The 26,308-nt window shown below is 43.6% G+C and overlaps 2 protein-coding genes across 2 annotated transcripts in view; one reads left to right on the plus strand and one right to left on the minus strand.

The window, feature by feature from the left end:
- Nucleotides 1-10,096, minus strand: part of LOC122178333 — a 21,459-nt gene extending 11,363 nt beyond the window's left edge. The window contains exons 1-3 of the mRNA XM_042868462.1: nt 10,038-10,096; nt 658-1,348; nt 53-524 (exon numbers count right to left, since the gene is read on the minus strand). Of these exons, the coding sequence (XP_042724396.1) occupies nt 53-524; nt 658-1,077 (892 nt within the window). The 5' untranslated portion in view covers nt 1,078-1,348; nt 10,038-10,096. The remainder of the gene's footprint in view (nt 1-52; nt 525-657; nt 1,349-10,037) is intronic.
- On the plus strand, nt 9,801-25,860 carry FDX1 (ferredoxin 1). The gene is made up of 4 exons (XM_042868463.1): nt 9,801-10,321; nt 14,406-14,530; nt 18,579-18,708; nt 23,589-25,860. The coding sequence occupies exons 1-4, from the start codon at nt 9,801-9,803 to the stop codon at nt 23,701-23,703; spliced, it is 891 nt and encodes a 296-aa protein (XP_042724397.1). The 3' UTR covers nt 23,704-25,860.
- The last annotated feature ends 448 nt before the right edge of the window (nt 25,861-26,308 follow it).

The raw sequence follows: 26,308 nt of genomic DNA on the forward strand, positions 1-26,308 counted from the left end.
TCCCTTTCCCCTTCCCCTTCCCCTTCACCTTCCCCTTCCCCTTCCCCTTCACCTTTCCTTTCCCCTTCCCCATAGCCCCATGTCCAGAAGGAGATAGGCTCGCTCTCTGTGGGCAGGCAGGTTTTCCCCACACCTTCATCCCCACTCTCCCCGCCACAATATTGTGACATGCAGCTCTGGAGCTCGGCCATCACCAAGCTGAAGTGCATCCGGGCCAGAGCCACCAGGACATTGCTGGCAGCCGTCCTCCCGTTGCCTGTAATGCCCTGAAAAAGAATCTCTGGTGACACGCGGTCCAGGAGACTGCCTGAGGCCCTTGGAAGGGCTAAGCCACCGCCGTCCACCAGCACAATACCAGCGTGGGCAGGCTGCTCCCTTTGCCTTCGGGAGTGACCCCTCAGCTGGGCTGCTGTCAGGTCCTGGGACACCTCTCCCAGCAGCCGGTTCACCACTCCGCACGGCGGGCGGCTGTTGTCTTCCCACAGGGCGCTCTCCAGCTCACGGTACGCCTGCGCTCGGTCACCCTGGGGACAAGGATCAGTCATGCTCGCTTTGCCCTCTGCCACCCGTCGCTACGGGATGTGCTGCCGGGGCCTGGCACCTACGGGACTGTGGCGTTGGGCCAGGGCAAGGACTGGCTGGATGTCCTCAGCTCACCTCCTGGTCTTGCAGGCGCTGCAGCAGCAAAGTCACAGTGCAGGCAGGGACAGGGCTTGACACCCTGCCTCTCTCCCTGCGCCGCATACATCTGGGCACGCAGCTCACACAAGCGAAGAGACCTGGAAGGAAAGAGCAGAGCAGCTGTTGCTGGTGTTGCTTGGAGTTGGGGCTGAGCAGCCGGCCTCCAGCCCCACAGCGCAGGGTGAGCTCTGCTGGCACATGTGTACTTGATGGGGAGAGGCGAGAGAGCTTTCCCCTTGCTGGGGTACTGGGGAAGCCACCATGGGCAGCTGCACTCATCAGAGCAACAACAGAGCTGCTGGCACGTCCTAAACAGACACCGAAGGCACACATGGACATCTCTGGTGTCCAGGGAGGTGGAGGGACCTCACCTTGAAGGGCTCTCAGCCACTCCATCGCAGCAAGATATCTCTAGACAGACATAATGCTCTCTCTGGCTCCACATCCTGCGGGTCCCACAAGTGGACTGGGCCACTGCTCCCAGCGCTGCCACAAGGGACAGCCACTGTGACATGTCACCGCGGAGTGTCACCTCACAGAGAATGATGGGTCCTGGGGACCAGACAGCAGTCCATGGATTCTGTGCTGCAGAACACTGTGGCAAGCCTTCCGTATCACGGTGGGGTTCTCACCTGCTGCCGTTCCCCTCTGGCATTACCATGCAGTTCTGTTTGGATCACAAAAACAGCTGTGGGGCTGGGAGAATTAGAAAGTAGGTTTCAAGAATGCCAAAAATTCATCAACTTTTTTGTTTCTTTGTGACTCCATTTTTCACTGACATAAATACATTACTGGTCCATTCTCGAATGGAATGTGCAGAGCTGTTGAAGTCTGATCTCTTTATTAAACAATAAAAATTAGAAAAAAAATTTTAAAAGTTTTGTTACTTATTATATGATGCATTTTCTGAGGGCTGCTCTGAAATTCTGGGTCAAGATCTAGCATAGGGCTCACAGATGTAAAACTTAGAATAGAAAACATGGTTTGTGAGTTTTCTTAGTCTTGTAGTACAAGAGGAGGAAAACTATGAAGTTGAAAACTAGTCTATTTGGAGCCAAGAGTTATCTTCTCATCAAAGAACAAGATAGACTGCAAGACTGGATGTTTCTGAGGTCACACAGTGAGGGTCTCATAGAAAGTGCAAAATCCTCCTGTCCTCAATTACTATTTCTGGATATTGATGCAATTCATTTAAAAAGTACTGAAAAACAGGCTGAAACACAAGGTTTAAACAAGCTAGGATGAATTCTCCATCACCCCAATTCTGTTGAAAATATGTTGGGGTTCAGGGTTTTTTTGTTCTGTTTTTTCTCAGAAGCATGGGGAATCAGCAAGTTAGATGTGCACAATTGGGCTAAATGAACATAATGCAGTATGGCACGTTACATGCTCCAATGAGCTCAGCGTTTTCTTCTAAATAAAACTAGGTTTAGCCCACAGAGAGAGCACGTCAGTGATCAAACTATACTTGCCTCGAGGAAAAACAGGAGGAAGAATATCTAAGGTTTAATTCTATAAAACGAAGTTTCAAAGAGACTACTGAAGTGCACATAATTGCTCCAAACTCTTTCTTTCTGAAAGGTCAGTTCTTAGTTCCCTTCAGGAGAGTGTAAGAAATACAAGTTACACAACTCGTGAGAAAGTCCTCTATTTCTGTAGGAGGTCAGTTCTAGACAACGTAGGCTGTTGGGAATTTCATACATGCAGAGACCCATTTCAGGTGTTACTGTACAACTGATAGGGCTCAAAACCTTGTTTCCAAGTGCAACAGCCCATGCAAATGTTGGATTAGATTCATGCTTACAGTTCGTCTTAGCGATTATGTTTTATAACTTAAAATGTAATCTCCAGCTGTTAAGGCCTTAGAGAGGTACCAGTCCTCATGGAAAGCTCTGTCACAATTCCACCCCAAATTCTTTACAGTGCTTTGCATTTACAAAGACTGTTTTTAATATTTTCTCTTTCCTTATGATGACACTACTCCCACTACTATATATGGAAAAATAGAATCCAGCTTTTAGGGTAAGTTCATCTTTCAATAGCAGCCAAGTCACACTACTCCTGCTAGTGTGGCAGGGCAAAAGATAACTTTTTTTTACATAAGTGCCCTTTTCATTAGTAGTTTTATGATAACACTGATAGACTATGTCCAGCTGGACATTGCACATACAGTAAAATACAGAAACAGAGTGTACTGTTACAATGATTTTCCAAGCAAAATGAAGATTTGCCCATCACCTACACAGGGGCTTTTAATCCAAATAGTGAAAGTAAAAGTAGTAGTTGTGCTGCCAGCTGTGCCGAGATGGAGGGCATTCAGTGTTCACTTCTTCACCTTGGCATAGCCCAATTCATTTTTGTGGCCCTCCTTGGGACACACTCCAACAGGCCCATGTCTGTCCTATACTGAGGACTCCCCATCTGCACGCAGTACTGCAGGGGAGGCCTCAGCAGCACAGAGCAGAGGGGCGGGAAGAGGTGCAAAAGGAAACATTCAGATTACATAATTGCCTGTCCCAGCTAACAAACAGCAGAAGTTCTATAGACAATCAGGTCTGCAATGGCTACAACAATCTCAGCTCAGGAGATGCCTCCCCCTGCTTAATAGCCAGTAATTTCTGGAAAAACATTTGCTTTCTCATTATATAGGGGAATGCTTCAAGCTTCCTCCATCTTAGTAGGACACCAGCCTACACATAACTCTGTCCTAACTCATAAGCACAACAAGCACCAGTGCTGGAATATCAGCTGCAGACAGCCAGTGAGACCAGGAATTTACAGCAAGCCTTTAAGAGACATTTGCTCTTAAGAGGATTACTAAAAGTATCACAGGGCATAAAAACCAAAGCTGGACACTCCTCCACTTGGCGATGCCCAGGGCTTCAGTACTGTGCTGGTCAGCCAGGCTCTGTGCTGCTGTCCTGGCGTGGACAATGCTGACTTCATAGTGCCAGTTTAAAACAAAGCCTTAGTAGTGCTTGATTCTGTACATACAAAAGCTAAGTGTGTTAAAAGGTAACAGGGCAGAGTGCTACCTCAGCAGCTTGTAACAGCAGTGGTACTGCTATGGGCTGCTAACCCCAACGTGTTCCAAGAGCTCGGCTGAAAGCCCTAAAAGCAGCGCAAGAGAAACAAACCTTCTATACTCTCTATACACCTGCAGTGCTATGCCTTGAAATGAGAGAGGACTGGCAAAGCCTGTGAAGCACATTGGAAGCATTGTGTTATTGCTGCTTTCCTGCTGGGCTCGATGAGCGACCACAAATGGCCGGCACTGCTGCGGCGCTGCTCCAGAGGGACTCGAGCTGCCGCAGGAGACGGCTGCACGCTGCGTCTGTCTGCCGTACAGCAGCTCATGCAAATGCAAAATAATTGGAAAGATCAGATGAGCTCTCTCTAAACAACTGAGTTTCCAGCGGTTGGGTTACTGCCAGCTGAACCAGCGGGATTTAAAGTAAACACGAGTTTCCGCACCAGTTGCAGAGTGCCAGATGCGCTGAGCCCACCGAGGGGGCAGTGCTGTGGATGAGCCCCTCATGCAGCCAGCTGGGCGGGGGCCGCCGTGCTCATTTCCTCTGCCGAAGGGCTCTGCATTGCACACGGCAATCTTGGATTACCAAGGAGCATGGGCCACAGCCCAACTGTTTTAAGTGCTGCCAAAGAAAAAAAGGGGACTTGGGCAAAGGCCAAGCTAGCCAAGCACAGAATTGCCAAACCAAGGCTTTCAATAAATCAGTTCCCAGAAAGTCATGAGACTGGCAATTAAAAAAAAAAAAAAAAATACACTCATGAGACTTTAGTAATAGTTCAGGGTTCTCTTTATTTCCTTTCTGTGCTCTTATTTCCTTTCTTTTCAAGCCTGGGAAAAGAACTTTTTGCTTGCTTCTTTTCTGATTCTCAATTCCTCTCTTACCATCCGATTTTGAAATGATGGAAAGAGGGCTTTGATTAAAATATTATAGAAATTATAATGTGGCAGCTTTGAGTACACCACTGTTCAGGTTCCAGATGTGATCTGCATGCTCCTAGGCTGGCAGAGAAAGGGTTCATTTTTTCTAATTCAGTTACACCACTGGAGACAAAACAAAACTGATAAGCTTATTCCAAACCAGACTTCTGCACAGTCCCAAATGTGCAGTGCCTTTTGGTAAGTCCATGCCTGCTTTGTGGGTTTTGTTTTTTTAATCTTTTACATACACTCCACACTCCCATTTTTATTCTATATATTCATTCGAAATCTCTCAATTTCCTTCTTCTGGATGCAAAAACAAGATGGAAACTTTTGCCTCCCTTCATTACTGCTCTGCTCAGCACTACGAGCAAGCTGCAGCCCAAGCTTGCCGTGCCCCCTGGCGGGCACACAGACCTCCTGCAAGCCTTCCTATGCTACCTTTGTACTTCCCTTTCCCTAACTACCTCACACCAAGTGCTTTCTTGTGCTTCTCAGTACAAACTAACAGGCTGTCTTTTGAAGTAAGCGCGTTCCTTTCTAGCAGGCTCCTCGAGGATGTATTCTTCAGAGATAATTAAGACCAACATGCATACTCGTATATCACTCTCTGCACCTGGAAATGACAGGACAGCAATCAATATCCTCACTTAATGGAGACATTTGCCTTACTCTTAGTTGCATGTGTTTTTACAAAACAGCTGTAAAGACTTCTGGGAAGAGAGTAAAATGTATTACAGATAGTTCATAACAGCACAATGCAGAGAAGAGAGGTGGGCACCAACAGGCAACAAGAGTGAGTATTAGGCTTTAATTCATTTTCCACTCAAATTTTGTGCAGTCAGAAAATTGCTTTCTTGTCTAATTGAAGCCTCTAATTACTGTCTAACTACAGTCTAGAATGCAGCACTGGTAGCAATGGAAATATTGCCAAGGCTGAAATTCAGTAGGAGAGGTCTGGTGGATTTTGATCCTCACAGTCTGTCCTCCACTGCAAACTCAGCAGCTTCAGCTTCAGAGTGCTACTATATGTAAGAAAATTAGGAAGGAGTCAGACCAAAGAAATGTCCACTCAGTGACTGACCAAAGGCCCCTCAAGCCCACTATCTTGTCTTCAGCAGCTGTCAAAATCAGCACCAGGAAAAGAATGTGAGAGTGGAGCAAGCATTGACTTTCCCCATGTTCTTTTTCAGCTTCCAACAACTTGCCATGATGGATTTCAGGCAGGCGCTAGGCACAGTGCTTTCATACCTAACAGCCAGTGGTGGATTTCCCTTTCCTGAACTTGTACAGCTGTATTTTGACCATGCTTTGAGATCCTGTATTGGCCATAAACCTGCCCACAATTCTGCAATGGCAAATTCTGCTTTGTTTTGAAAATTTCACATTGAGCTGGCTGTGCCTCACTCTTCAACTTGTCATAGAAAAGAGGGGATGCTATGAAATGAAAGGATAACACGAAGTAAAAGAATTCCATAAATTCAAAAGAGTGAGAAAAGCGTTTCTGTTTAAAACTCCTACATTTTTCTATTGAGAAGAACCAAGTCTCCAGACAACTACCCTGAATATCCTTTACTCAGATGAAAATTCTCACACAGATTTTGCAGTATGTCTGATAGAACTATGGCTTTAGAACAAAGAATTACTGGCACTCGAGCAGAATTCTGCCGCAGTTAATTCACGTTCCTGTCATGAGACAGACCCACCTCCTCAGCTGTCCTATCTGAGTGGGTAATAGCGAGCTCTGCCTCATTCCCAGAGCTCCACCTCTTTGAATGACAAACCCCAAACATTTCTATCTGTTCCCAACTGTAAGTCAGGTGCTGTAGTGAAACAAGCAAAGACAAAGCAACTGAAAACAAAACACTCTCCTGCCCTGTTGTACTGCAGTTATCAGATGCTCAGCAACAAAGGGGCAAAGTTCTCAAATCCAGATCACTCTTTATCTGCAGAACTTTTTGGCAGCCCCACACGGACTTTGATGGTACTCAGATAACCTGCCCTTACAGAAGGGCCTACAAACCACTTTAATTCTCAAAATAAAAACAACCACGTCACAAACGTGTCTTCATACCACGTCTCTTGCAGATGAAAAACAGGAGTCACAGATGTCATCTTCAGTAACTCATGGAGGTTATCCGATGATCATTTGTATACATGCAGAATGTTGTTGTCCTCTTGAACCCTGGAATTTTATGCCAGATAGGAGAAATTTGATACCATTGCTAAGCTGCATAAAACAACCCAGGATGAGACAGCTGCTCTCAGAATAAATCTTGTTTTGTAAGCTGGCTGGAAACAGCCCTTTCATCTTCTTTTTGTTTTTTGCTAGCTTATTTTTTGCATAGATAACCTCTAAGAACACTCTCCACATCTGGCTGCATGAATACCAAGAAGCAAAAGGGAGGGTGAGGCAAGCAGGAGAAGGACTGCACCATCTTCACCACAGATTCCTATGAACTTCCATTGCACTACACCCCAAAACCTCAGTTATAAAGCTGAGGACAGAAGATAGTATGAACACCTGGGCATTATCTAGTAGAAATTGTTTGCCATCTAGTGGTTTGTTGGCCTACTGCAAATAGAAGCTTAAAAATAACGATGTGGAGAACATAATTGTAAAAAATATATGTTTCCCAGTATACTAGAACCTATACAAATATAGGAAAGATGAAGCCTGTATAGCAAAATGTTTATCATTACAATGAACATGTCATGGAAACAAGCAGCAAAGCTTTCACACAATCACTGTGTTCAGAAGGATGCTTGATATACACACAGCATTAAGTATTTTTGTCTCTTTTATTTCAATCTGCTGGTTTTCATCCAGGTATCCTGATCGAATTGCTCTGCCTTTTACTCAAACTTGCCTCCCACAAAAGCATACATTATATAGAAAATGCAAAGAAACTACATAGGAGGTCTCTGTGTTTGGGGGTGGGAGATGTCAGGGAACAGCAAGAGATGGTAGCTCTGCAAGGGAATGTGTCTGGGAGCCAAGTGGAGCAACCAGGCAGGGGAAAGCAGTCACCTCACCAAGGAGCCAGGGAGCAGAGCAACAAGCCAGGGTCAAAACTGGTTTGCAAGATAGTGGTCAGGGTCAGCAGCAGTTAGTTGTTCACTCAGCAAGGCCACAGTGACAAGGCACATCCAAGGCCAAATCAGGATGCCAAGTCAGTGAGTCTGGGTCAAGGCTAGACAGGCCTATGGAGACTTGAGACAATGCAAATACAGCTGCTACATGGCTGCACTGTGCCACAGGCAAGGGCCAGCATAAAGCCTCTGCTTCAAAGAGGCTTCCAGAAGGACAGAGAGACAGCACCTCACTTCTAGCTTTTGCTGCAACAGCTGTAATCAGTGAAGGTTCTGACTTTGGACACTGCCAATCGAACATTTACAAAGGGGTGACGTGCTCAGGACCATGGTCATCTGAGGGCAATGACAGAGCTGGGGCACATGCTGAACATGGGGGTAAAGCTGATTAATGGAAATGGCCTTCTTCATGAAAGCACTGTATGGATGTAGGTCCCACATCGAAGGAACTGAAACAAAGCTCAGAGCTTGCTGTGTTCAGTTGAGGAAACAAGAACTCATCCTGTTTATTAATAGAGTTTTTTAATAAGAAGCAACAAGGGACATGGGGCTCATAAAATGATCACACAATGATTTGGGGCTACTAGTTTGATGTGTACACAGAAATAACCAGATAGAATCCTAGGATGTATGATGGCCATGCACTTCCATTAGAGACACTGTACAAGTGAATGTAGAATCTAACCAGCTGCCCAAGTTTAACATGGGTGAATTCAAAATAGCACATGCAGAAATGACTTGGTGGGAGAATCAGGAGAATTACATAAGAGTTTCATGTCTTGTGAAATCAGATGAATAAAACAGAGGCTAAAATAAAAGGGCTGGAGGGGATACAACAAACAGTGAGTGAACAGTAGAAAGGTCAAGAACCATTTAAACTCATGGGCAGCACTGGGCAAGAAAAGATTGGTATATATTATCCTAAACTAAAAATTACATTAATTACATTAAAAATGAATTTTTTGAAAATTAATACATAATTAGACTTTATGCTCTTCCAAGGAGTGAAAGTGATCTTTTTTTTCAGTGGGGTTAATACCAGCCAAAAAAATAAAAAGAAAAAATTAAGAAGCAGATAAATACTTTTATGTTGAATTTCTTGAGTTGTATGTGACAGCAGAGGTTTAGACTGGAAGGTCCAGAGGATTTCTTTCAGATTTATTTCCTGCATAAACCATTAATTTACAAAAAGCAGCCTCTGGATAAAGTCAGACTAGATTATCTGATGCACTCTCTTGACCTTGCAAAACTAGAAATCCACACAAAGCTGAAGTTATCTATATGCTGCCTCACATATGTGCACGTACGATCCTATGCTGTCTGAACAGTGCTGAAATAAAACACATTCTTTACAGCTACTTCTTCCAATGTTTCAAAAGAAAAACAGAGCTCACAAGGGTGAGGGAATAGCAGCATATCTGATGAGAATCTGGCCCTCGTGCTGTTTTTTTAGACGCTGCTTTTCAGTATGTTCCAGAATACTGACTGCATTTATGCAAATATGGAATCATAGAGTCATTTGAGTTGGAAGGAACTCTTAAAGGCCATCCAGTCCAACCACCAGCAACGAGCAGGGACACCTACAGCTCCATTGGGTGCTCAGAGCCCCGTCCAGCCTGAGCTGGAGTGTCTCCAGGGATGGGGCACCCACCACCTCTCTGGGCAACCTGTGACAGTGCTTCTTTCTCATATCCAGTCTAAATGTCCCCTCTTTGAGTCTGAACCCATTTCCTCTTGTCCCGTACCACAGTCTCTGTTGAAGAGGCTATCCCCTCCTTTCTTACCCCCTCCTCCCCCCAAATTTAGGTTCTGGTCAAAACTTGCAGCCCAACACATGCACAGCAGAACGCCAACTTAAGGCCACATGTGGTCTGTAATATCAAGGAAATCTCAACGTTTCCATACTGATATTTGAGCTCTCCTCCTGACAAATCCTCTGAGGGCACAGCTGCCCGTCTGCTGATGCCTGTGTCTTAGAAGTTCGTCTTCTCTCAGAAGAAATAGCAACGAGGACCCGGGGAGTCAAGAAGTCCCTCATAGAGCAAACCGAGGAGGGGACCAGTTCAGGTCGAGCTCCATGGGAGAACCTGCCGGGAGAACCCGGGCTCGGATTTGGAAGCTGGGATCTGTCACCGCCTGCGGCGAGCCCGGAGAGAACGAGGCGGGAAGGCCGGCCCTCGACACGAGCCGCCCTACGCCTCTCCCGTACCGCCTGCAGCTACGCGGCGCTACGCTGCGCACTTTGCGTACTGCCGCTCCTCCCGACTCGCGGTCCCCTCTCGACGCCGCCAGAAGGGGGCGGGAAGTGCCTTACGTGGATGGCGTAGACCGCTACGAAAGTCGCCGCAGCCCGCGCCGAAGGCGTAAGCGCCGAGACTTTGCCCCCACTCCTCCCACTGCCGGCGCCGAGGCCTCGCGCTGCCCGCCAGCCGCCATGGCCGCTCCGGCACCGGCCCGCCTGCTGTTCCGGGCCGCCGCCGCTCCGTCCCGCCGCTGGTTCCTCTCCGTTTTGCCGGTAGTGGGGACAGGGCCGAGCTGCAGCGCCGCGGCCGTGAGAGCGTTGCGACCGCTCAGCCTCTCGGCCCGGACGGCGCGCAGGTAAGCGGCTCGGCTCGGCGGGCTCCTCGGGGGCCGGCCGCGCACGGCGCAGAGCTGCGAGGCGCCCGGGGTCGAGGGGCGGTCGCGCCGGGCGGCGCTGCGTGACCTTCCCGCCGTGCCCTCGCCGTTCCCCGGCCTCGTCGGCTCCGTGTCGGCCCCGAGGCGCTGCCGCCGCTCCTTCCCAGCGTTCGGCCGGGCTCTGCGTTGCGGGTGGTCCTGCTGGGCCCGGTGGTCGGGGGGAGCCCGGGGCTCGGCCCTGGAGGTGTTCAAGGCCAGATTGGATGGAGCCCGGGGCAGCCTGGGCTGGTATCAAATGGGGAGGTTGGTGGCCCTGTATTGTGGCAGGGGGGTTGGAGATTCATGGTCCTTGAGGTCCCTTCCAACCCTGGCCAGTCTGTGATCCTGTGTTTCTGGGACTGCTGGGTGGCTCTCACCACCGTGGTTGGAATCAATCCCAAGTTGGAAGGGACCTGTAAGAATCATCGAGTCCAACTCCTGTAGAATCACAGGAGTTGTTTCAGTAGTTTGCTTTTAAGCTCTCCTCTAGGTGCTCTTATTTTCTTCCAGCAAATGTTGTTAGTACAGAATGCAAGAAACTTTTAAATCCAGGTCTCCTGTATGCCTGCTTAGATCTCTTCTCTGAGTGACCCAGCCCAGTGCCCTAAAATAAGTCTCCAGTGACTTGCCCAGGCTATCAGTTATTTTGAGGTCAAAACATAAAAAGGTCTTTTAAAGCATTGCCAAGACTTCAAAAATCAAAGTTGCTGCACTAGTTACAAATGGGAGGAGATGGATCATTTAACAGTTCTCTGCTGCTGTTCAGTTCATTTGCTGTATGCTTAATTTGGGGTACCCTAGTGACGCTTGATAATAATGTCGATAGTACTGTGGCAATCATATGAAGGAATGAATTTTATTAGCAGATAGCTTAAAAAAAGAAGTTAATCTAAGCATGAATTGGGATATTTATGCTTTATGTAAATCACATGAAATATGTTTGGTTCTTTCCGGGAATCCTGAGGCTATTTATGCTTGCGTAAGATCTGGCATCTATTTCATGTTAATCTTCCACGTGCAGTTCACGAAGTGGTGGGGGTTTTGTTGCTCTTGTTGTTTTTGTTCTTGCTTTTTTTTTTTTCCTCCATGTAGACAAAAGCCACGTTGCTTGAAATTCATAAACCCTAAGCACTGTTCCACGTAGGTCTGATTTTTCTTTCAGTGGAATCTCTCAGTTGAAAAGATCTGCACAGTGTGCATTCTGACCCTCTGACTAGTGATGTACTTGCGCTCCTGGAAGCATTTTCACAGTCAGGCTCATGTACTATAATGCTGCAGTGATCTGTAAATTGAATTTTTTGTCTGTGTCAGGGGGACTTAAGATGGCAATCTCAGGAATCACAGAATGGCCCAGGTTGGAAGGGACCTCAAGGATCATGAAGCTCCAAGCCCCCTGCCACGGGTAGAGCCACCAACCTCTACAATTAATACTAGATTAGATTGCTCAGGGCCCCGTCCAACCTGGCCTTGAATGCCTCCAGGGACGGGGCATCCACAGCTTCTCTGGGCAGCCTGTTCCAGCACCAGGAAGACAGATCCTACTGGAGTGTCTTAAACTTTGTTACAGATAAATCTCAGTTTCGGTGATCAACCAGGTGGATTAATTCTCATAGGAAGGACTAATTTTGTAATGTCCTTTAACAAAAGCTGATGACTTAAAGGTGGTGCTTCACTTGGGCATGTCCAGCCCTAGCGCTGCCCCATAGCTGGCTAAAGCCAGTGTAAGATGGTGGCTGCAGAAAGAGGGGTGCTATTCCTGTCATCTTGTTTTAACCAGATGTGTCATGTAACAGGTAGATCTGACTGTACCAGTTCTGCTGTTCATATGGCCGCAGGCTTCCAAGATTGGTTTTCAGCCCATTCTGTTTCCAGTCCAGTTCACTGCAGAGCACTGTGAGTGCTGGAGGAGGAGGGAACAAAGGAGGGACCGGAAAGCCGTTGTTTATCTGATGCTGCTGTTACTGCAGTCTGAAGTGTGATCACCAAGGAAGATAGCCCTATGCATGTTGTGAAAACCACATAGGGAGGATCTCTTAAGGAGCCTCTTAGGAAGGTTCCTGTCATCCCACAGGATTGTAGTCAGACATCTTGGTATTTGGACTGTGTTACTGGTGGTTGCCTTCTTTTGTAGGGGAAGAAAGAATGTGCTTTAGATATTGAACAAATATTTAGCACTTACATGGGTGTAGATGTCTATGCATGCAACTGCATCCCTGTCTCCTGCTAGCATCATGTTTGTCATATTGACTGAAATGTTTTGGTAAATGAGTGTTTCGGTGAGCTCTGGAAGGACTTCTTGAAGAACCTAAAGTAAATAAATAAATAAAACCAATTAAAACAAAACAAAACAAAATGTTGGTGGTGGTTTACTTTAGCTGTCAGAATTGGAATCTATACTTTTGTGGATGCAATCTAAACCTGTCAGTGAAGTTGACTTTTGGTGAAGGCAGTGAATTTTGCACTTGTGTATCTGGGAGAAGGATGCTGGTTTCCTCTCTTTGCTGTGGGAAGTAGTAATGCTGAGCAGGGGAGTGGAAAGAAGAACACAGTGGTAACTTAAACCTTTGCAGAATGGCTTGCTGGAAGTGCTGCCCTGATACCACAGGAGGCTGCAGAACACAAATTGTGTGATGTGAAGATGCATCTTCTAAGATTTCTGAATTTCATTATAGTGTGAGATTCATTTGAATCATGTGGGCCCAGAGGGTTGATCCTTCCTTATTGATTATTATTTTGGAATGAATTTATGATTAATAATCACCTGCAGTTGCCTTCCGAAGTAGGCTGAGGGGTGATAGGAGTTGGACACCACATGATTAGCAGGTACTGCTGCCAACTGAGCTTATGGCTGGTGCAAGTGCATTAAGTGTAGAGCAGTGAGCATGTCTGTTTTCCAAAATGAGCTTCAACTTTAATTGCTAGAACTGCATTTTCTTTCCTAGCCAGTTCCAAGGATGGTTGACTTGCTGATGTTTCAGTAAGGCCACTTTTAATTTTTTAATATTCAGCCCTATAAGTTAGTTTCCTAGGAGGTGGCTTGGTTTTTCAGGCTTGTATGTGTTCTCTGTTGTAGATCACCTAAAGCCTGCAGTTATTACAAAGAGCATGTATAATATGGAGTGAGCTGTTCTTAAACATGGATTTCATGATGAGGTATAGATGTTGCATTAGCTTTCAGTTTTTTATTTATATCTCTCAGCATGTTTCTTTCCTGTTTCTCTAAGGAATTCTTCTGGTGTTACTCACCCTGAGAAAGAGCATAGTCAATTGTAATGAACTGTATTTTATTTGCTATTATATTAATGACCTTCCTTTAATTTGCATGTGAAAGGAAACCATATGGAACACACACAAAAAAACCCTGTTTTTCCATATCAAAAGCATTAGTCTTAAGAAAAATAATTCCCTTACATTCTGCATAAAAATTTAAGTATACTCAAGTGCCTGAAAAGCAAAGCAGGAGACTTTTCTTTGGTGTCTGTGTTGAGATTTTGATGCACTTCACTAGAATAAATATTTACAAGGTGAAATTCTAAGAGAACCTGCAGTCAAAAAAGACAAATACATTTGGACTATTTCTGCTGTTGAAAGGAGAACAGAATTAGATTTTAGAGGTAATAAAATGCCTTAAGTTCTAACCATACATGGGAAAATTCTGAACTCGTTAATTCTTTTTAGTGTTATCTACTAGATCATTTTGTAAATGCAAAGTGTGAGTTCACAGAGAAGTGCAAAGCACTTAAAGTCAGCTCTTTTATTTGTCAAAAATACAGATAGTCTGCCTAAAAGAAAGCTTTGAATCCCTTTGGCAAAAGGTGAAGCATCAGGATTCTGTATGGCTTCTAGTGACAAAACGTAAGTGAAGGGGTTTTTGGTGTTGTTTTTCATGTCTTTGTGTTTAATGTCACCACTGAATGCCTGCACCTGTTACAGCTTTGAAAAGTGTTGTAATAGCAGTATTCAATCAAATTTAAAGGTCTGGAAAATAATGCATTTGCTTCTTTGGTTTTATTTTGCCCTTTTTCAGCTCAGAAGATAAAATAACTGTTCATTTCATCAACCGCGATGGTGACAAGCTAACAGCCAAAGGAAAACCTGGAGATTCATTGCTGGATGTTGTTGTTGATAATAATCTAGACATAGATGGTTTTGGTAAGTGGATTCCTTAAATACTACATTCGGTGTCTGGAAATTAGGATCTCTTACCAGTTTGTTCATAAATATTTATGAATGTATTTGTAAAACCTAGGTGTGGAAAGGAGTCCAAATAAAATACTTTTTTTTTTTTTCCCCTGCGGGTGCATAGAATATTTTGGATCTAGTTCTTAAAAATTGGGGTGAGCCTTGCTTGAAGGAATTAAAGGAGGATAATGGTGACAGAATGGTGTCAGGGAGGAATCTGAAAAATAATAGAATGGTTTAGCTTGGAACAGACCTTGAAGACCCTCCAGTTCCACCCTCTGCCATGGGCAAGGGCATCTCTCACTAGACCAGATTGCCCAAAGCCCCATCCAGCCTGGCCTTGGAACACTTCCAGGGATGGAGCAGCCACTACATCTCTGGGCAGCCTGCTCCAGTATCTTACTGCCATCTGTGTAAATAATTTTGTCATAGCATCAAATCTAAACTTAGCATTACCCTTTGTCCTATAACTTACACTCCCTGATAAAGAGTCCCTCTCCAGCTTTCCTGTAGGTACCTTTCTTTAGGTATTAGAAGGCTACTGTAAGTTCTCCCTGGAGCATTCTCTTTGCCAGGCTGAACAAGCCCAATTCTCTCAGCATGTCTTCACAGGAGAGGTGCTCCAGCCCTCTGATCATCCTCATGGCCTCCTCTGGTTCTGCTCCAACAGCTCCATGTCCTTCTTACATGGGGGCCCCCAAAGCTGAATGCAGTGCTGCAGGTTGGGATCTTACAAGAGTAAAGTGCATGAGAACAATAATTTCCCTTACCCTGCTGTCCAGGGTACAGTTGGCTTTTTGGGCTGCAAGTGGCATGTTGCCAGCTTATATTGAGTTTTTCATCGTCTTCCTTCTCCCCCCACCCTCCCCCTTCCCAAGTCCTTCACTTCATAGCTGCTCTCAATTCATTTTCCACCCAGCCTGTATTTGTGCTTGGAATTGCCCCAACCTGGGTGCAGGACCTTACATGTGGCCTTATTGAACTTCATAAGATTTGCACAGGCCCACTTCTCCAGACTGTCCAAGTCCCTCTGGATGTATCCATTCCCTCTGCTGTATCCTGATCATACCACTCAGCTGAGTGTTGTCTGCAGGCTTTTTGAAGTTGCAGTCAGTCCCACTGTTTATGTCACTGACAAAGACGTTACATTTTGTCAGTGCCTCAAGGGACACCACTTGTCATTGATCTGTACCTAGGCACGACCACAACTCTGAGTGTGACCATCCAGCCAATTCTTTATCCACTCAGTGGTCCATCTGTCAGATCCATGTCTCCAGTGCAGAGACAAGAATGCTGTGTGGAGTAGTTTCAAATGCTTTGTACAAGTCCAAGTAGATGACTCTTCCCTTATCCTCCAACACTGTAATGTCACAGATGGTCACCAGATTTTCCAGGCATGATTTGCCCTTAATGAAGTCATATTGGCTGTCACCATTCACCTCCCTATTTTCTATGTGCGTTAGCATAGTTTCCATGAGGATCTGCTCTGTGATCTTGACAGTCACGGAGGTGAGAGTGACTGGCCTGTAGTTCACTGGGCCTTCCTTTTTTTTCTTTTTAAAAAATAAGGGTTATATTTCTCCTTTTCCAGTCTGTAGGAACTTCACTGAACTGCTACAGCTTCACAAATACGATGGATAGTGGCTTCGCGACTTCATCTGCCAGTTCTTTTGGAATGCTCAGATGCATCTCATCAGGTCCTGTGGACTTGTGTGCGTGTTCAGGGTCCTTAGATGCCTCGAGTCTGATCTCTTCCTACAGCAGGCAGTTCTTCATCCTCCCAGTCCCTTTGCCCTCTGTGACTTAGTGTGGCTAGAGCAGTTGCTGATTAAGGCTGAAGCAAGTAAGTTTGACAACTTCAGCCTTCTGCATATCCCACATAATCAGCTCTTGTTTCCTTCCAGAGGGGGCTCATGTTTTCCTTAGCCTTCATTGTATTGCTGGCAGTGCTTAAAGAAGCTTTTCTTGTTGCTCTCTGTGTCTCTGGCAGCATTCAATTCTATCAGGGCTTTAACTTTCCTAACCTGATCTCTGTCTGCGTGGACAATTTCTCTGTGAAGATGAGAGATGCCACCTGTGAGATTTCTGAGCTGAAAGCTTCTGAAGGCCACACAAAAAATGGTGTATTTCTGACAGTGTTGAGTTACTTCCCTGTTGTCGTGTGATTTGAATTTGTTATTTGGCTTTTTGTAACACATGTCGCTGTAGTACTTGAATGACCAATGAAAGAAGCAGCCAGGTATGTCAGTTTGCAAAGAAAAGCAAACACTTCTTGCAGAAGAGGTGAGGTAAAGGAGACCAATGTGTTAGCGATATTCTAACTCAGTGCAAGTTCTGTTTAAAATCAAAACAGAAGGAAGCTTACCTCCTTTTCCTCCAAACTTTGGACTTTCCTCAGTTAGTTCACAGAATGACAGAATTGTAGGGGTTGGAAGGGACCTCCAGAGATCATCGAGTCCAACCCCCCTGCCAAAGCAGGTTTCCTACAGCAGGTCGCACAGGTAGGCATCCAGGCAGGTCTTGAACATCTCCAGAGAAGGAGACTCCACCACCTCCCTGGGCAGCCTGTTCCAGTGCTCCGTCACCTCACTGTAAAGAAGTTCTTGTGCATGTTTGTGCAGAACTTCCTATGCTGCAGTTTCCAGCCGTTTCCCCTTGTCCTGTCTCCACTCACCACTGAAAAGATTCCAGCCTCGCCATTCTGCCCCCCACACCTTAGATATTTATAGACCTGGATCAGGTCCTCTCTCAGTCTTTTCTCAAGGCTGAACAGACCCAGTTCACTCAGTCTTTCTTCATAGGAGAGATGCTCCAGGCCCCTCACTGTCTTTGTGGCCCTAAGTTCCGTAGTGGTTACAGGCTTCTGACTATACAAAGCAAACTTTCAGAGCATATGTTTAAGAAATAACAATAGAAGTAAAGCAGAAAGTGGGATTACAGTTTTCATGAATGAATATATAGCACAGAGCAATTCCAGAGTGGGGGGAAAGTATGCTAGTTCAGCACAACTTGAAATGTGACCTGTGTTTTATTTAAGTATGAATACATGCCATTGCTAGTAATGAATCTTTAAGATTCTAGGGAATATTGTTATGGGTTGTATACATTTGAAGAATAAACTAAAAAATGCACAACACATTGACATAGCTACCTTCATTTATTATTATATGAATCTATTGTATAGGCTTATGGCTACTCTTCAGTCTACAGTTAAGGTCCTCTCATTTCATGTTAATATCAGCCATGTTAAAACATTACAGTAAGGTGGAGTAAAAAGGATAATGTTGTCAATAGACTGTAAATAATGTCCAAAATTAACATTTGAGATACTTTACTAACCTTTAATTTACAACATACTGTATCAACTTCAATAACAATTTGGTAATGAAGCATCATACTAGAGCAGAGAAATAATGCATTGGAAATAATGTGGAAATATATGTTCTTTTTAGAAGGGGGACAGATGATGAAGAAAAACGTAAAATGCAGGTGTTATGTGTTTACTTATATCACTAGGGGGCATCCTACGTGCAGTAATGGTAGAAATGTGTGCATAGAAAGTGAACTATTGTACAATTCAGGTGCCTTTGAATAGTTTGCTGCTGCCTTGCAGTTGCAGTAAGACTTCCCACTGCTCAAACAGTCACTTGGTGTGATTTTTCTTTTCTTTTTAACTTATTTATTACTATTTTCCCCAGTGTTAGAATGCACAGATTGTTGATGTGGCAGCTTCTACATTAAGCACTTTACAGTTCTTTAAAGTTTTCCACATGTATTTTTGTGTATGTAAAGACATTTTCAAAACTGAATCATGCAGTACAGCATCGTGCTTGGTTTGAATATGTGCTGCTGATCCCATTGTGAAGTGTAGCAGCACAGTGCTTTCTGTGCAGTTCTTACTGTGCAGTCTGATGATGAGTGACACTGCTGTTATGTTAGCATAAACATGTTCTCTATTAAAGCATTGTTGTGAAGTTCAGTTATTTGGAATTTTCTGTTAACTTGCTGTTCTCTTTAGGTGCATGTGAAGGAACATTAGCCTGTTCAACTTGTCATTTAATCTTTGAAGACCACATATTTGAGAAACTAGATGCAATTACTGATGAAGAGATGGACATGCTAGACCTGGCGTATGGTCTCACGGAAACGTAAGGCAACGTAATGCTTTGCTATGTCACTAAATGGAAAGGAGGGTTTGCAAGTGGAGCAGTCCAGTGTTCTTAAAGTGCCTTAGTGAGCTTGTAGTGAATAGCTGTATTCTGTTACATGGATAGGACTGGCAAGTTGAAATTTTGAGTTCATGCTAATGTTGGTACTGCTGATGAAATGTTGATGAAAATGCTGTCCATTTTTGTGAACCTGAACAGTGGCTCTTCATAGTTGTCTGACGTAGGAGTGTCAGATACTGAGGTATGATCAAAATCCCAGTTTCTTCACCAAAAACTTTGCTACTGTAGTCCTGTTTGTGAACTTCCTTCTTGTTTCCCTTCTGTTTTCTGATCCCATCAACCAGCACTTAGTTTATTTTATGGATGTGTTTACACTAGTATTTTAGTTTGTATCAGACCTTCTTTCACAGAACCGTAGAATAGTTAAACTTGGAAGCCATCTTTGGGCTCCTCTGGTCCAGCCCCTGCTCAAGCAGGGCTACCCAGAGTAGGGTGCCCAGGACCATGTCCAGGAGGCTTTTGAATATCTCAGAAGAGGAGACACCACGGCTTCTCAAGCATTTGTATCTGTTGATAAGATCTCCCTTGAGCCTTCTTTTCTCCAGGCTGAAGTGTTCCACACAGCTGTGTCCCCATTCATGTCAGAGTGTTTCTCAAACATACAACCCAGATAGCACTTGGGTGAAACTAAGCCCAGTGTGCTCCAATTCTGGATGGGCACTTCAGTGCCTACAACTAGACTAGCACAAGTTTGAAGGACCCCTCTGTACTTCATCCCCCCCACTGTCACATGCATAACACAGACGTCACGTTCTCATCTCGGAGCATTTCATTTCACACATCTGTTCCTAGCAGGCTGGACCACTGTTCCTAGTGGGCTGCACATAGCCTGTCTCAGAGAACATAGCCCACATGAGGTGTAAGCAGTTGTGCTGAGTGAGGTTTATTAGCTTTTTCCTTCAGGTTTCAAAGGAACTGCTTGCTGAAGTTTCTGCGAGTCTTTCCAGTGATTTCAGAGGACTTTATACCTGGTCTGTATAGTATTTATTTTTCAGTGTCTCTGCAAGGAATTATTTTGAATTAAGCCTTTTATCTTCTTTTTCCGATGACACTGGAATCTTGTACAGATCTTTTCTGCATGGCAGTACAATCTTTTTCCTCATTTCAGCCAAGTGTTATCTTTTTAGGAGATTGAGAAGGCAAAGAAGTCAAGCTGAGAAACCTGTTTCAGCTTCTATTTTACTCTGTCTGTCTTTTAATTAAAGGCTTAAAACAAGTTTGTTTGTTTGTTTTTTTAATTGAACAACTGAAAAGCAGTAGAAAGCCAGAGTTCTCTGTTTAAATATTAGTTTAGTCTGAAGAATTTTGAGAGAAAATAAGTTTCAGACCTTCTGAAGACTTCGGTGTTTTGTTGGTTTTTCCTATCATGGTGTTATTCCTGCGGCCAGAAATCTTTCATGTGTGAAAGGACAGCTTTCTGAAGGAGAATGCTGGAGTGATCCTCATGTTTACTACAGGTTGCCTGGTGTCATGCTAGTGCAAAGCTTTGTAACGGCGATGGGGCAGAGCATTGCAGGAAGTTTAAGGATAAAAGTTATTTCTTGTCAGTGACTCTGGAATTGGAAAGTTTCAACTAGCAGCTGTTGTGAGTATTAATACCTCTTAAATGAGGGACTGATTAGAAAGGCTAAAACAAACTTGTTTTGAACAACTTCAGAATAATAGGGGTTATTCAACATAGGAAAATGAGAGGGGAAGAAAGCAAACCTTGACAAACTGAATGTTTAATAAATACCGAGATAAAAACCAAACAAATACCTTTCTACTTTTCAACAAGCTGTTTGTTCTTGTCAGAAGCAAAAAGGTCATCTGTATGAGAATCTAATAGATGATGCAGGAGCTGCACTTAGAATACAAAGAGATAATGTAACAGCAAACGTTTTTTGCATTGTTTGCTCTGGAGATGTTACAGGATCTCCATGCACTGGAAGCTTTCTGGGCATGGGATTTCCTGGAAGATCTCTCGTAGGTGTCCATGGAAGAAGCAGTACTACAAATAAATCAGTAGTAACGCATAGAAAGGGTAGATAGTATTCACTCAGGAGCTCTAAAGGAACTCATGACATTGCTGAGCTACTCTCTGTCAGGTTTAATTAGTTAACTTGGAGTGGCTTCTAAATGATAGGAATGGAAGGTAGCAGTCTATTAAAATAACGTTATTGGCTATAGAAGGCAGTCAGTCCAGTTCCATACTGGATGCATTAGGCCTGTGTCTATTGCCTGTTGCTTTTTACAGCTTTTGCTGAATAGTGGTAAGGAAACAATTCAACAGAGCTTTTTAGGCAGAAGTAACAGGTATCGGAGTTCTGAAATGAATCACAGAGCAGTGACTTGGCTTCCAAGTCCTTTACTGAGTACTGCATTGCTGCAGGGTAAGAGCAGGGGCCCTGCAGAGGATCAATAGTTGGTCAAAAAGTACTGTTTTTCAACAGGATAGAAGGACATGAGTGTCTTATAAATGTAGGTGGTCAAGTGGGATCTGAAGTTCATCTGTGCTAGATTTTATGCGTTGACCATATCTGGGAAATAATAAGGTGAAGACAAAGATGACGAAGTTTGTATATAGTACTGTGTTACTGTGTAAGGGAAAAAGTCAACCCTGATTGCACCTTGGAGAATCTTCTCCAATTGATTGATGTGAACAGAATTTGATGTTGATTAGATCACAAAATCATAGGGGCTGGAAGGGACCTCTGGAGATCACCTAGTCAGACCCCCTGCCAAAGCGTGTTTCCTACTGGAGATGACACAGGAAAGTGTCTGGAAGGGTTTTAGATATCCGCAGAGGAGACACCACGATGTCTTTGGGAAGCCTGTTTCAGTGCTCTGTCAGCCTTCCACTAAAGAAGTTCTTCCTCATGTTTTACACAACTTCCTGTGCTCCTGTTCGTGCCTGTTGCCCCTTGTCCTGTGGTTGAGCAGCAATGAACATAGAACAGCCTGTCCACTTGACTCCTGCCCTGTAGATATTTATGAGCATTGATAAAATCCCTTCTATCTTCTCCAGGCCGAACAGTCCAGATCTCAGCCCTTTCTTAGAGGATGCTGCAGGCCCTAATTATCTTTGTGGCCCTCTGCTGTTCTCTCTCTAGGGTTCCCAGTCCTTCTTGAACTGGGAAGCCCAGAACTGGACACAGTACTCTAGTTGTGGTCCCATCAGGGGAGAGTATAGTGGGGAAGGATCGCCTCCCTGGACCTGCTATGTATGCTTGTCTTAACACACTCCATAATGATGGAGAGGCAGGTGAAACAGTGGTGGCTTTACATACTTGAAATGGGCTGTCAGCTAGCTAGTGTCTTTCCAGGAATGTCTCTTTAAAGTTTGATATTTAAAAAAAAAAAAAAGAAAGGAGAGGGACATCTTTAATATGAGGTAAAAATAGATGAAAAAACCACAGCAACAAACAAAAACCCAACCAGAAAAAACTGCTGTGCCTAAATACTGGTTAACTATCAGTCTTTATACTTGTGCAGCACTGACTTCCTTCTTAAATACCAAGGTGTATAGGTTGAATTAACTGAGTTCCTTGAAAAAGCAGGGAAGTTAGCCTTGGACTCTGATGTTAAAACAGTGGAGAAAGATGCTGCGCCTTGCTAGGCTGAAGAAGCAAAAATGGGAGAGAGGATTAATTCAGTAGTGACTATTGAGATTAAAAATGATTTGAAGAAGCTGTTTAAGTCTGTCTTATCCAATACACAAGCTGTGTTCAATCACTTATTTCTGTGAACATGTTTTGATTGGGTGGGTGAATTTTTAGGGTCAATAAAGATGCTTTTCAGAATATATTCCTGTTTTTTCATGGAGTACCATCATCCACTTTCTCATTTAAAAAAATCCAGTTATCCTCAGCTGTAGTTTGCTTCTTTGTTTATGAACTGCTAAAAAGTTGGCAGGCTTCTTTAATGTGTGTAATTTCTGGCCACTGTTGGGCTAAGCTTGCAGTGAGAGAATTGTGAAGAGACAAAATTTTAGACTTTAGAAGTTGCTGAAGCTGTAATTTGTGCATGATAATAAATCTAGTTGTGTCCCATGCGGTTCCATTACCTTACCACAGAGGTTTTTTTTTGTTAATTTAAGTCATGGGAAGATGTATTTTCTTAGATACCTGCCTAAGCACTAACTGTGTTAGGAGGAGGTAATTGGATATTTTGTCCTGTAAATATTTAAGGAAAAATGTAGAACTTCAGGTAGAAATTTTGTAAAAATCAAAAATGTTTGACTTGGGTGTGAACTTTTAGAAAGATACAAATGACACAAATGGAAGAAGTTCCTAATCTCTTCTGAGGCTGCAGCTTGTTGGGAAGCTGTAGAAGTTAAACTAGCCCAAGCTGTCAGGTGAGCTGTACAAACGTGTGCTCTGTTTTCTTGAGCTGTCTTAAGACTGCAGGTGAGTCAGTCTCTGCTTTTACTGAGGCTTTCCATCCGAGTGCCTCGGTCTCTTCAGAGATGCTGAGTGTTCTGTGGCAGATCAAGTGTCTGCCTACCTTTGGCTGAACTATGAGTGAGTCATTGGGAATGGGAGGGTCACCATTTGTACAGCAGTGAGAAGCACTCAGGTTAAACTTCCCAACGTAAATATCCCAAGTTAAGGATGTAAATCTGTGACCATGATTGATATCACATATATTTGTGCTCATGCAAGCAGTTCACTGCTGGTCTTGGTTATGACCATGCAGTAGTAGGGGATTGGTTTCTGGACCGTGAAGTGTTTGGGCTGGCTGAATGTTGGGGAAGCAGGGCTGTAAATACTGGTAGGTGTGTGGTTGGCTAGAACTAAAAACAGTGTTATTTCTTACAGATCACGTTTAGGCTGCCAGATCTGCTTGAAGAAGTCAATGGATAATATGACTGTTCGAGTACCAGAAGCTGTTGCTGATGCTAGACAATCAGTAGATTTGAGTAAAAACTCCTAAAAGAGAGCATCATAGGAGTTTTGAAGAAGCTTGATTATTTTTATAACTTATTTTTAAATGTGTAATTAAATATGGAAACTTACATAATTGTGAGTTATTTTATATGACTATCTGTACTAGATTAATGCTATTTTAATTTTTCTTTACAGAACCTCCTATATTTTTACGCTTCAGATGCAATAATACTTCTAACTGATGATTGGACTATAAATGCTAACAAGTGTATTACAGATTTCATATAATTTTACTCTGCCAAAACCTTTGTTGATGACTGAAAACTGAATCACTTCTACAAGACTTGCAAAACCCCTGGGCATTGCTAGGTGTCAGGCCTAGATCTGTTAGCAGGACTTGTGAGGCTGCAGGTCTTTTTCAAGTGTTGCTTTTAAAGATATATGCTCAGAACTAATCTGCTTTCTTAGTGAGTATGATACTTCCTTTGCAAGTAGTGGATTTTCAGGGTAGTTGTGTCCCAAATTTATGAAACTTACTAGAGATGTGGCAAATCCCATCTCACAAAAATACTGTTAAAACCATAAAAACGAGGGGCCAGTGCAGAACGTGGGCACATGCAGCTTGGTTTTCGCAGCATGCCGCAACTGTGGAGATTGACGTGGCTTCCAGTAAAGGCTTGGAGCTGTTCAGCAGGAACTAAATGCAAACTCCTGCCATTCTCTGAAGTTGGATAGCCGAAATGAGATTGAAAAGAGCATGGTTTGTCAACAGAAAATTTGTTCTGAAGTATATTTTTCCCATGAAGATGCACTAGATTTCTCAGAAGGGGTGGTGGGACACCAATGGTGGATTATAATGGAGATTAATGCCTGAGAAAGTTCAGTTGGGTCTTATTTCAGTTGTTCTAAAGTAGGCTAAAATGAAATAATGTGTCTAAGAGGTATATTGGTTTACCTGCTCTGTTGTCAAAATAACTGACTGCAATGGTTGTCACTAATACAGTAGTTATTGCTGTTACAACACTCTTCTAAGATTTGGGGCATCTTTTAATGTATGTACCGTTTATTTACATTTGAATGATTTAATGCATTCATTAATGCTTTGTTTGAACTGGTGACAATGATGCCTAGGCATCTTTACCTGCATTATTGTATTTACAGAGAGGAAAAAAAAAACACCAACTACTATTTTTCCAGTGTTGAGTATTGAAATTATTTTGAACTTCATTGGGGGGGGGGGGGGGGGTAGGGCAGAAAGTCCCTGTTAGAAAAATAAATATTTTCTAGAGCTGTATTGGAAAAAATGGATCCAGTTTGGGGTCCTTGATTTCCTCTCTCAGCAGGTGTTCCTTTGTTTTGTGATGCTCACTTTGGACTTCCACTGAAAGCAAGGTATGCTTAATGTGCAGGATTGCTCAGAGAGCATTAGGGAGTTGGAAATTTGCTTTGTATGTTCATCTAATTACAAGTACAACTTCAGAGTTGAAATTTCCTGGTTTTTTGAAAGCTGGAGAGAATGACGTTGTAGAAGTGTTCTGAAGGTACCGCTGTCTTCCTTTGTAACTGCTATGAGCAGCTGTAATTTAGAGGTTACCCTTCCACAATAGCACGAGCTCATGTTTGTGTTGCCTTTATCACAGTTGCATTTATACACTGCAGTTCTTATTAAGCATTAAACTTTTATAATTTTTACATGAGATGCAGCTCCTTAGCTTCCAAGAGTGAGAAGTCGGATCGTAACCAGATGTGCTGTGTCTTACATGAGGAAGAATCTGAAGTTTCAGTAGAGATGTGCCATTTCAGGGTGGAGTGTGTCTGTGGGGCTCTCTGTGTTATTACAGCACCAGGCACTTCTCCTGGAGGGAATCCTGAAGTGCTTAACACTGTCCTGAACAAATGTGAAAAGACTCTTGTCCAAGTTTTCCTTCAAATACAAGAGAACAACCTTGGTTTACATATGCTGCTTCTTGTTACAAAGAGTTTGAGTCTCCTATAACTGTGCCAATGGAAGGAACAGCAGGACAAGACATGCACAAAAAAAACCTTCGAAGCTTCATTTGAACTCTGGAAGTATTCCATGGTTCGTATAAATAGAAATCTCAGAAGACAAAAGAATGGGTTTGCGATCCCCAACACGCACATCTCAGATATACTTGTTTCCTTCTTGTCAAAGTGATTTGCAAATAAATCTTATTTTATACCACTTTCTGACACACCTTGTTTGTATTGATCTGTGCTCCCTTGGGATGTGTTTCTGGGTATAAGGTGAAACTTCAGTTAGTGCGTAGTCAAATGTACACATGGATTATTGCTTAATTGCACAAAGCATCCAAACTAGTTAAAGATGGTTTTTGTTTACTTCCACGTATGACGAAAAATTACAGGTAACTGGTTTTCTAAATGCACTTACTTTTTCTGTTAGAACATGAAGTCAGTGGGTCCCTCCTGTCTTCTCAAAATTAAGGAGAAAGTAAGAACTGATTTTCTTCTTCTAAGCTTTAGTTTGCAACGTGGGGGGGCAGAAACAGATTTTTGACTCTGTAGCAATGGGAGAGAACTGCCTTCTGACCTGCACAACTTCAGTGTGGTTTCTGAGGCTAGGAGGGCCCTTTGGGTTTGCTTGCATCTTTAGCAAGCCAGGCCAAAAGCAA

Source organism: Lagopus leucura, unplaced genomic scaffold, assembly GCF_019238085.1.
Source record: "Lagopus leucura isolate 7727_CA_CO unplaced genomic scaffold, USGS_WTPT01 Super-Scaffold_100001, whole genome shotgun sequence".
Taxonomy (NCBI): Eukaryota; Metazoa; Chordata; class Aves; order Galliformes; family Phasianidae; genus Lagopus; species Lagopus leucura.

Coding starts and splice junctions, on each gene's coding strand:
- FDX1 (XM_042868463.1), top strand. CDS start 9,801: ATGGGAGAACCTGCCGGGAGAACCCGGGCTCGGATTTGGAAGCTGGGA. Junction 10,322..14,405: donor TCGGCCCGGACGGCGCGCAG/GTAAGCGGCTCG, acceptor GCCCTTTTTCAG/CTCAGAAGATAAAATAACTG. Junction 18,709..23,588: donor GCGTATGGTCTCACGGAAAC/GTAAGGCAACGT, acceptor TATTTCTTACAG/ATCACGTTTAGGCTGCCAGA.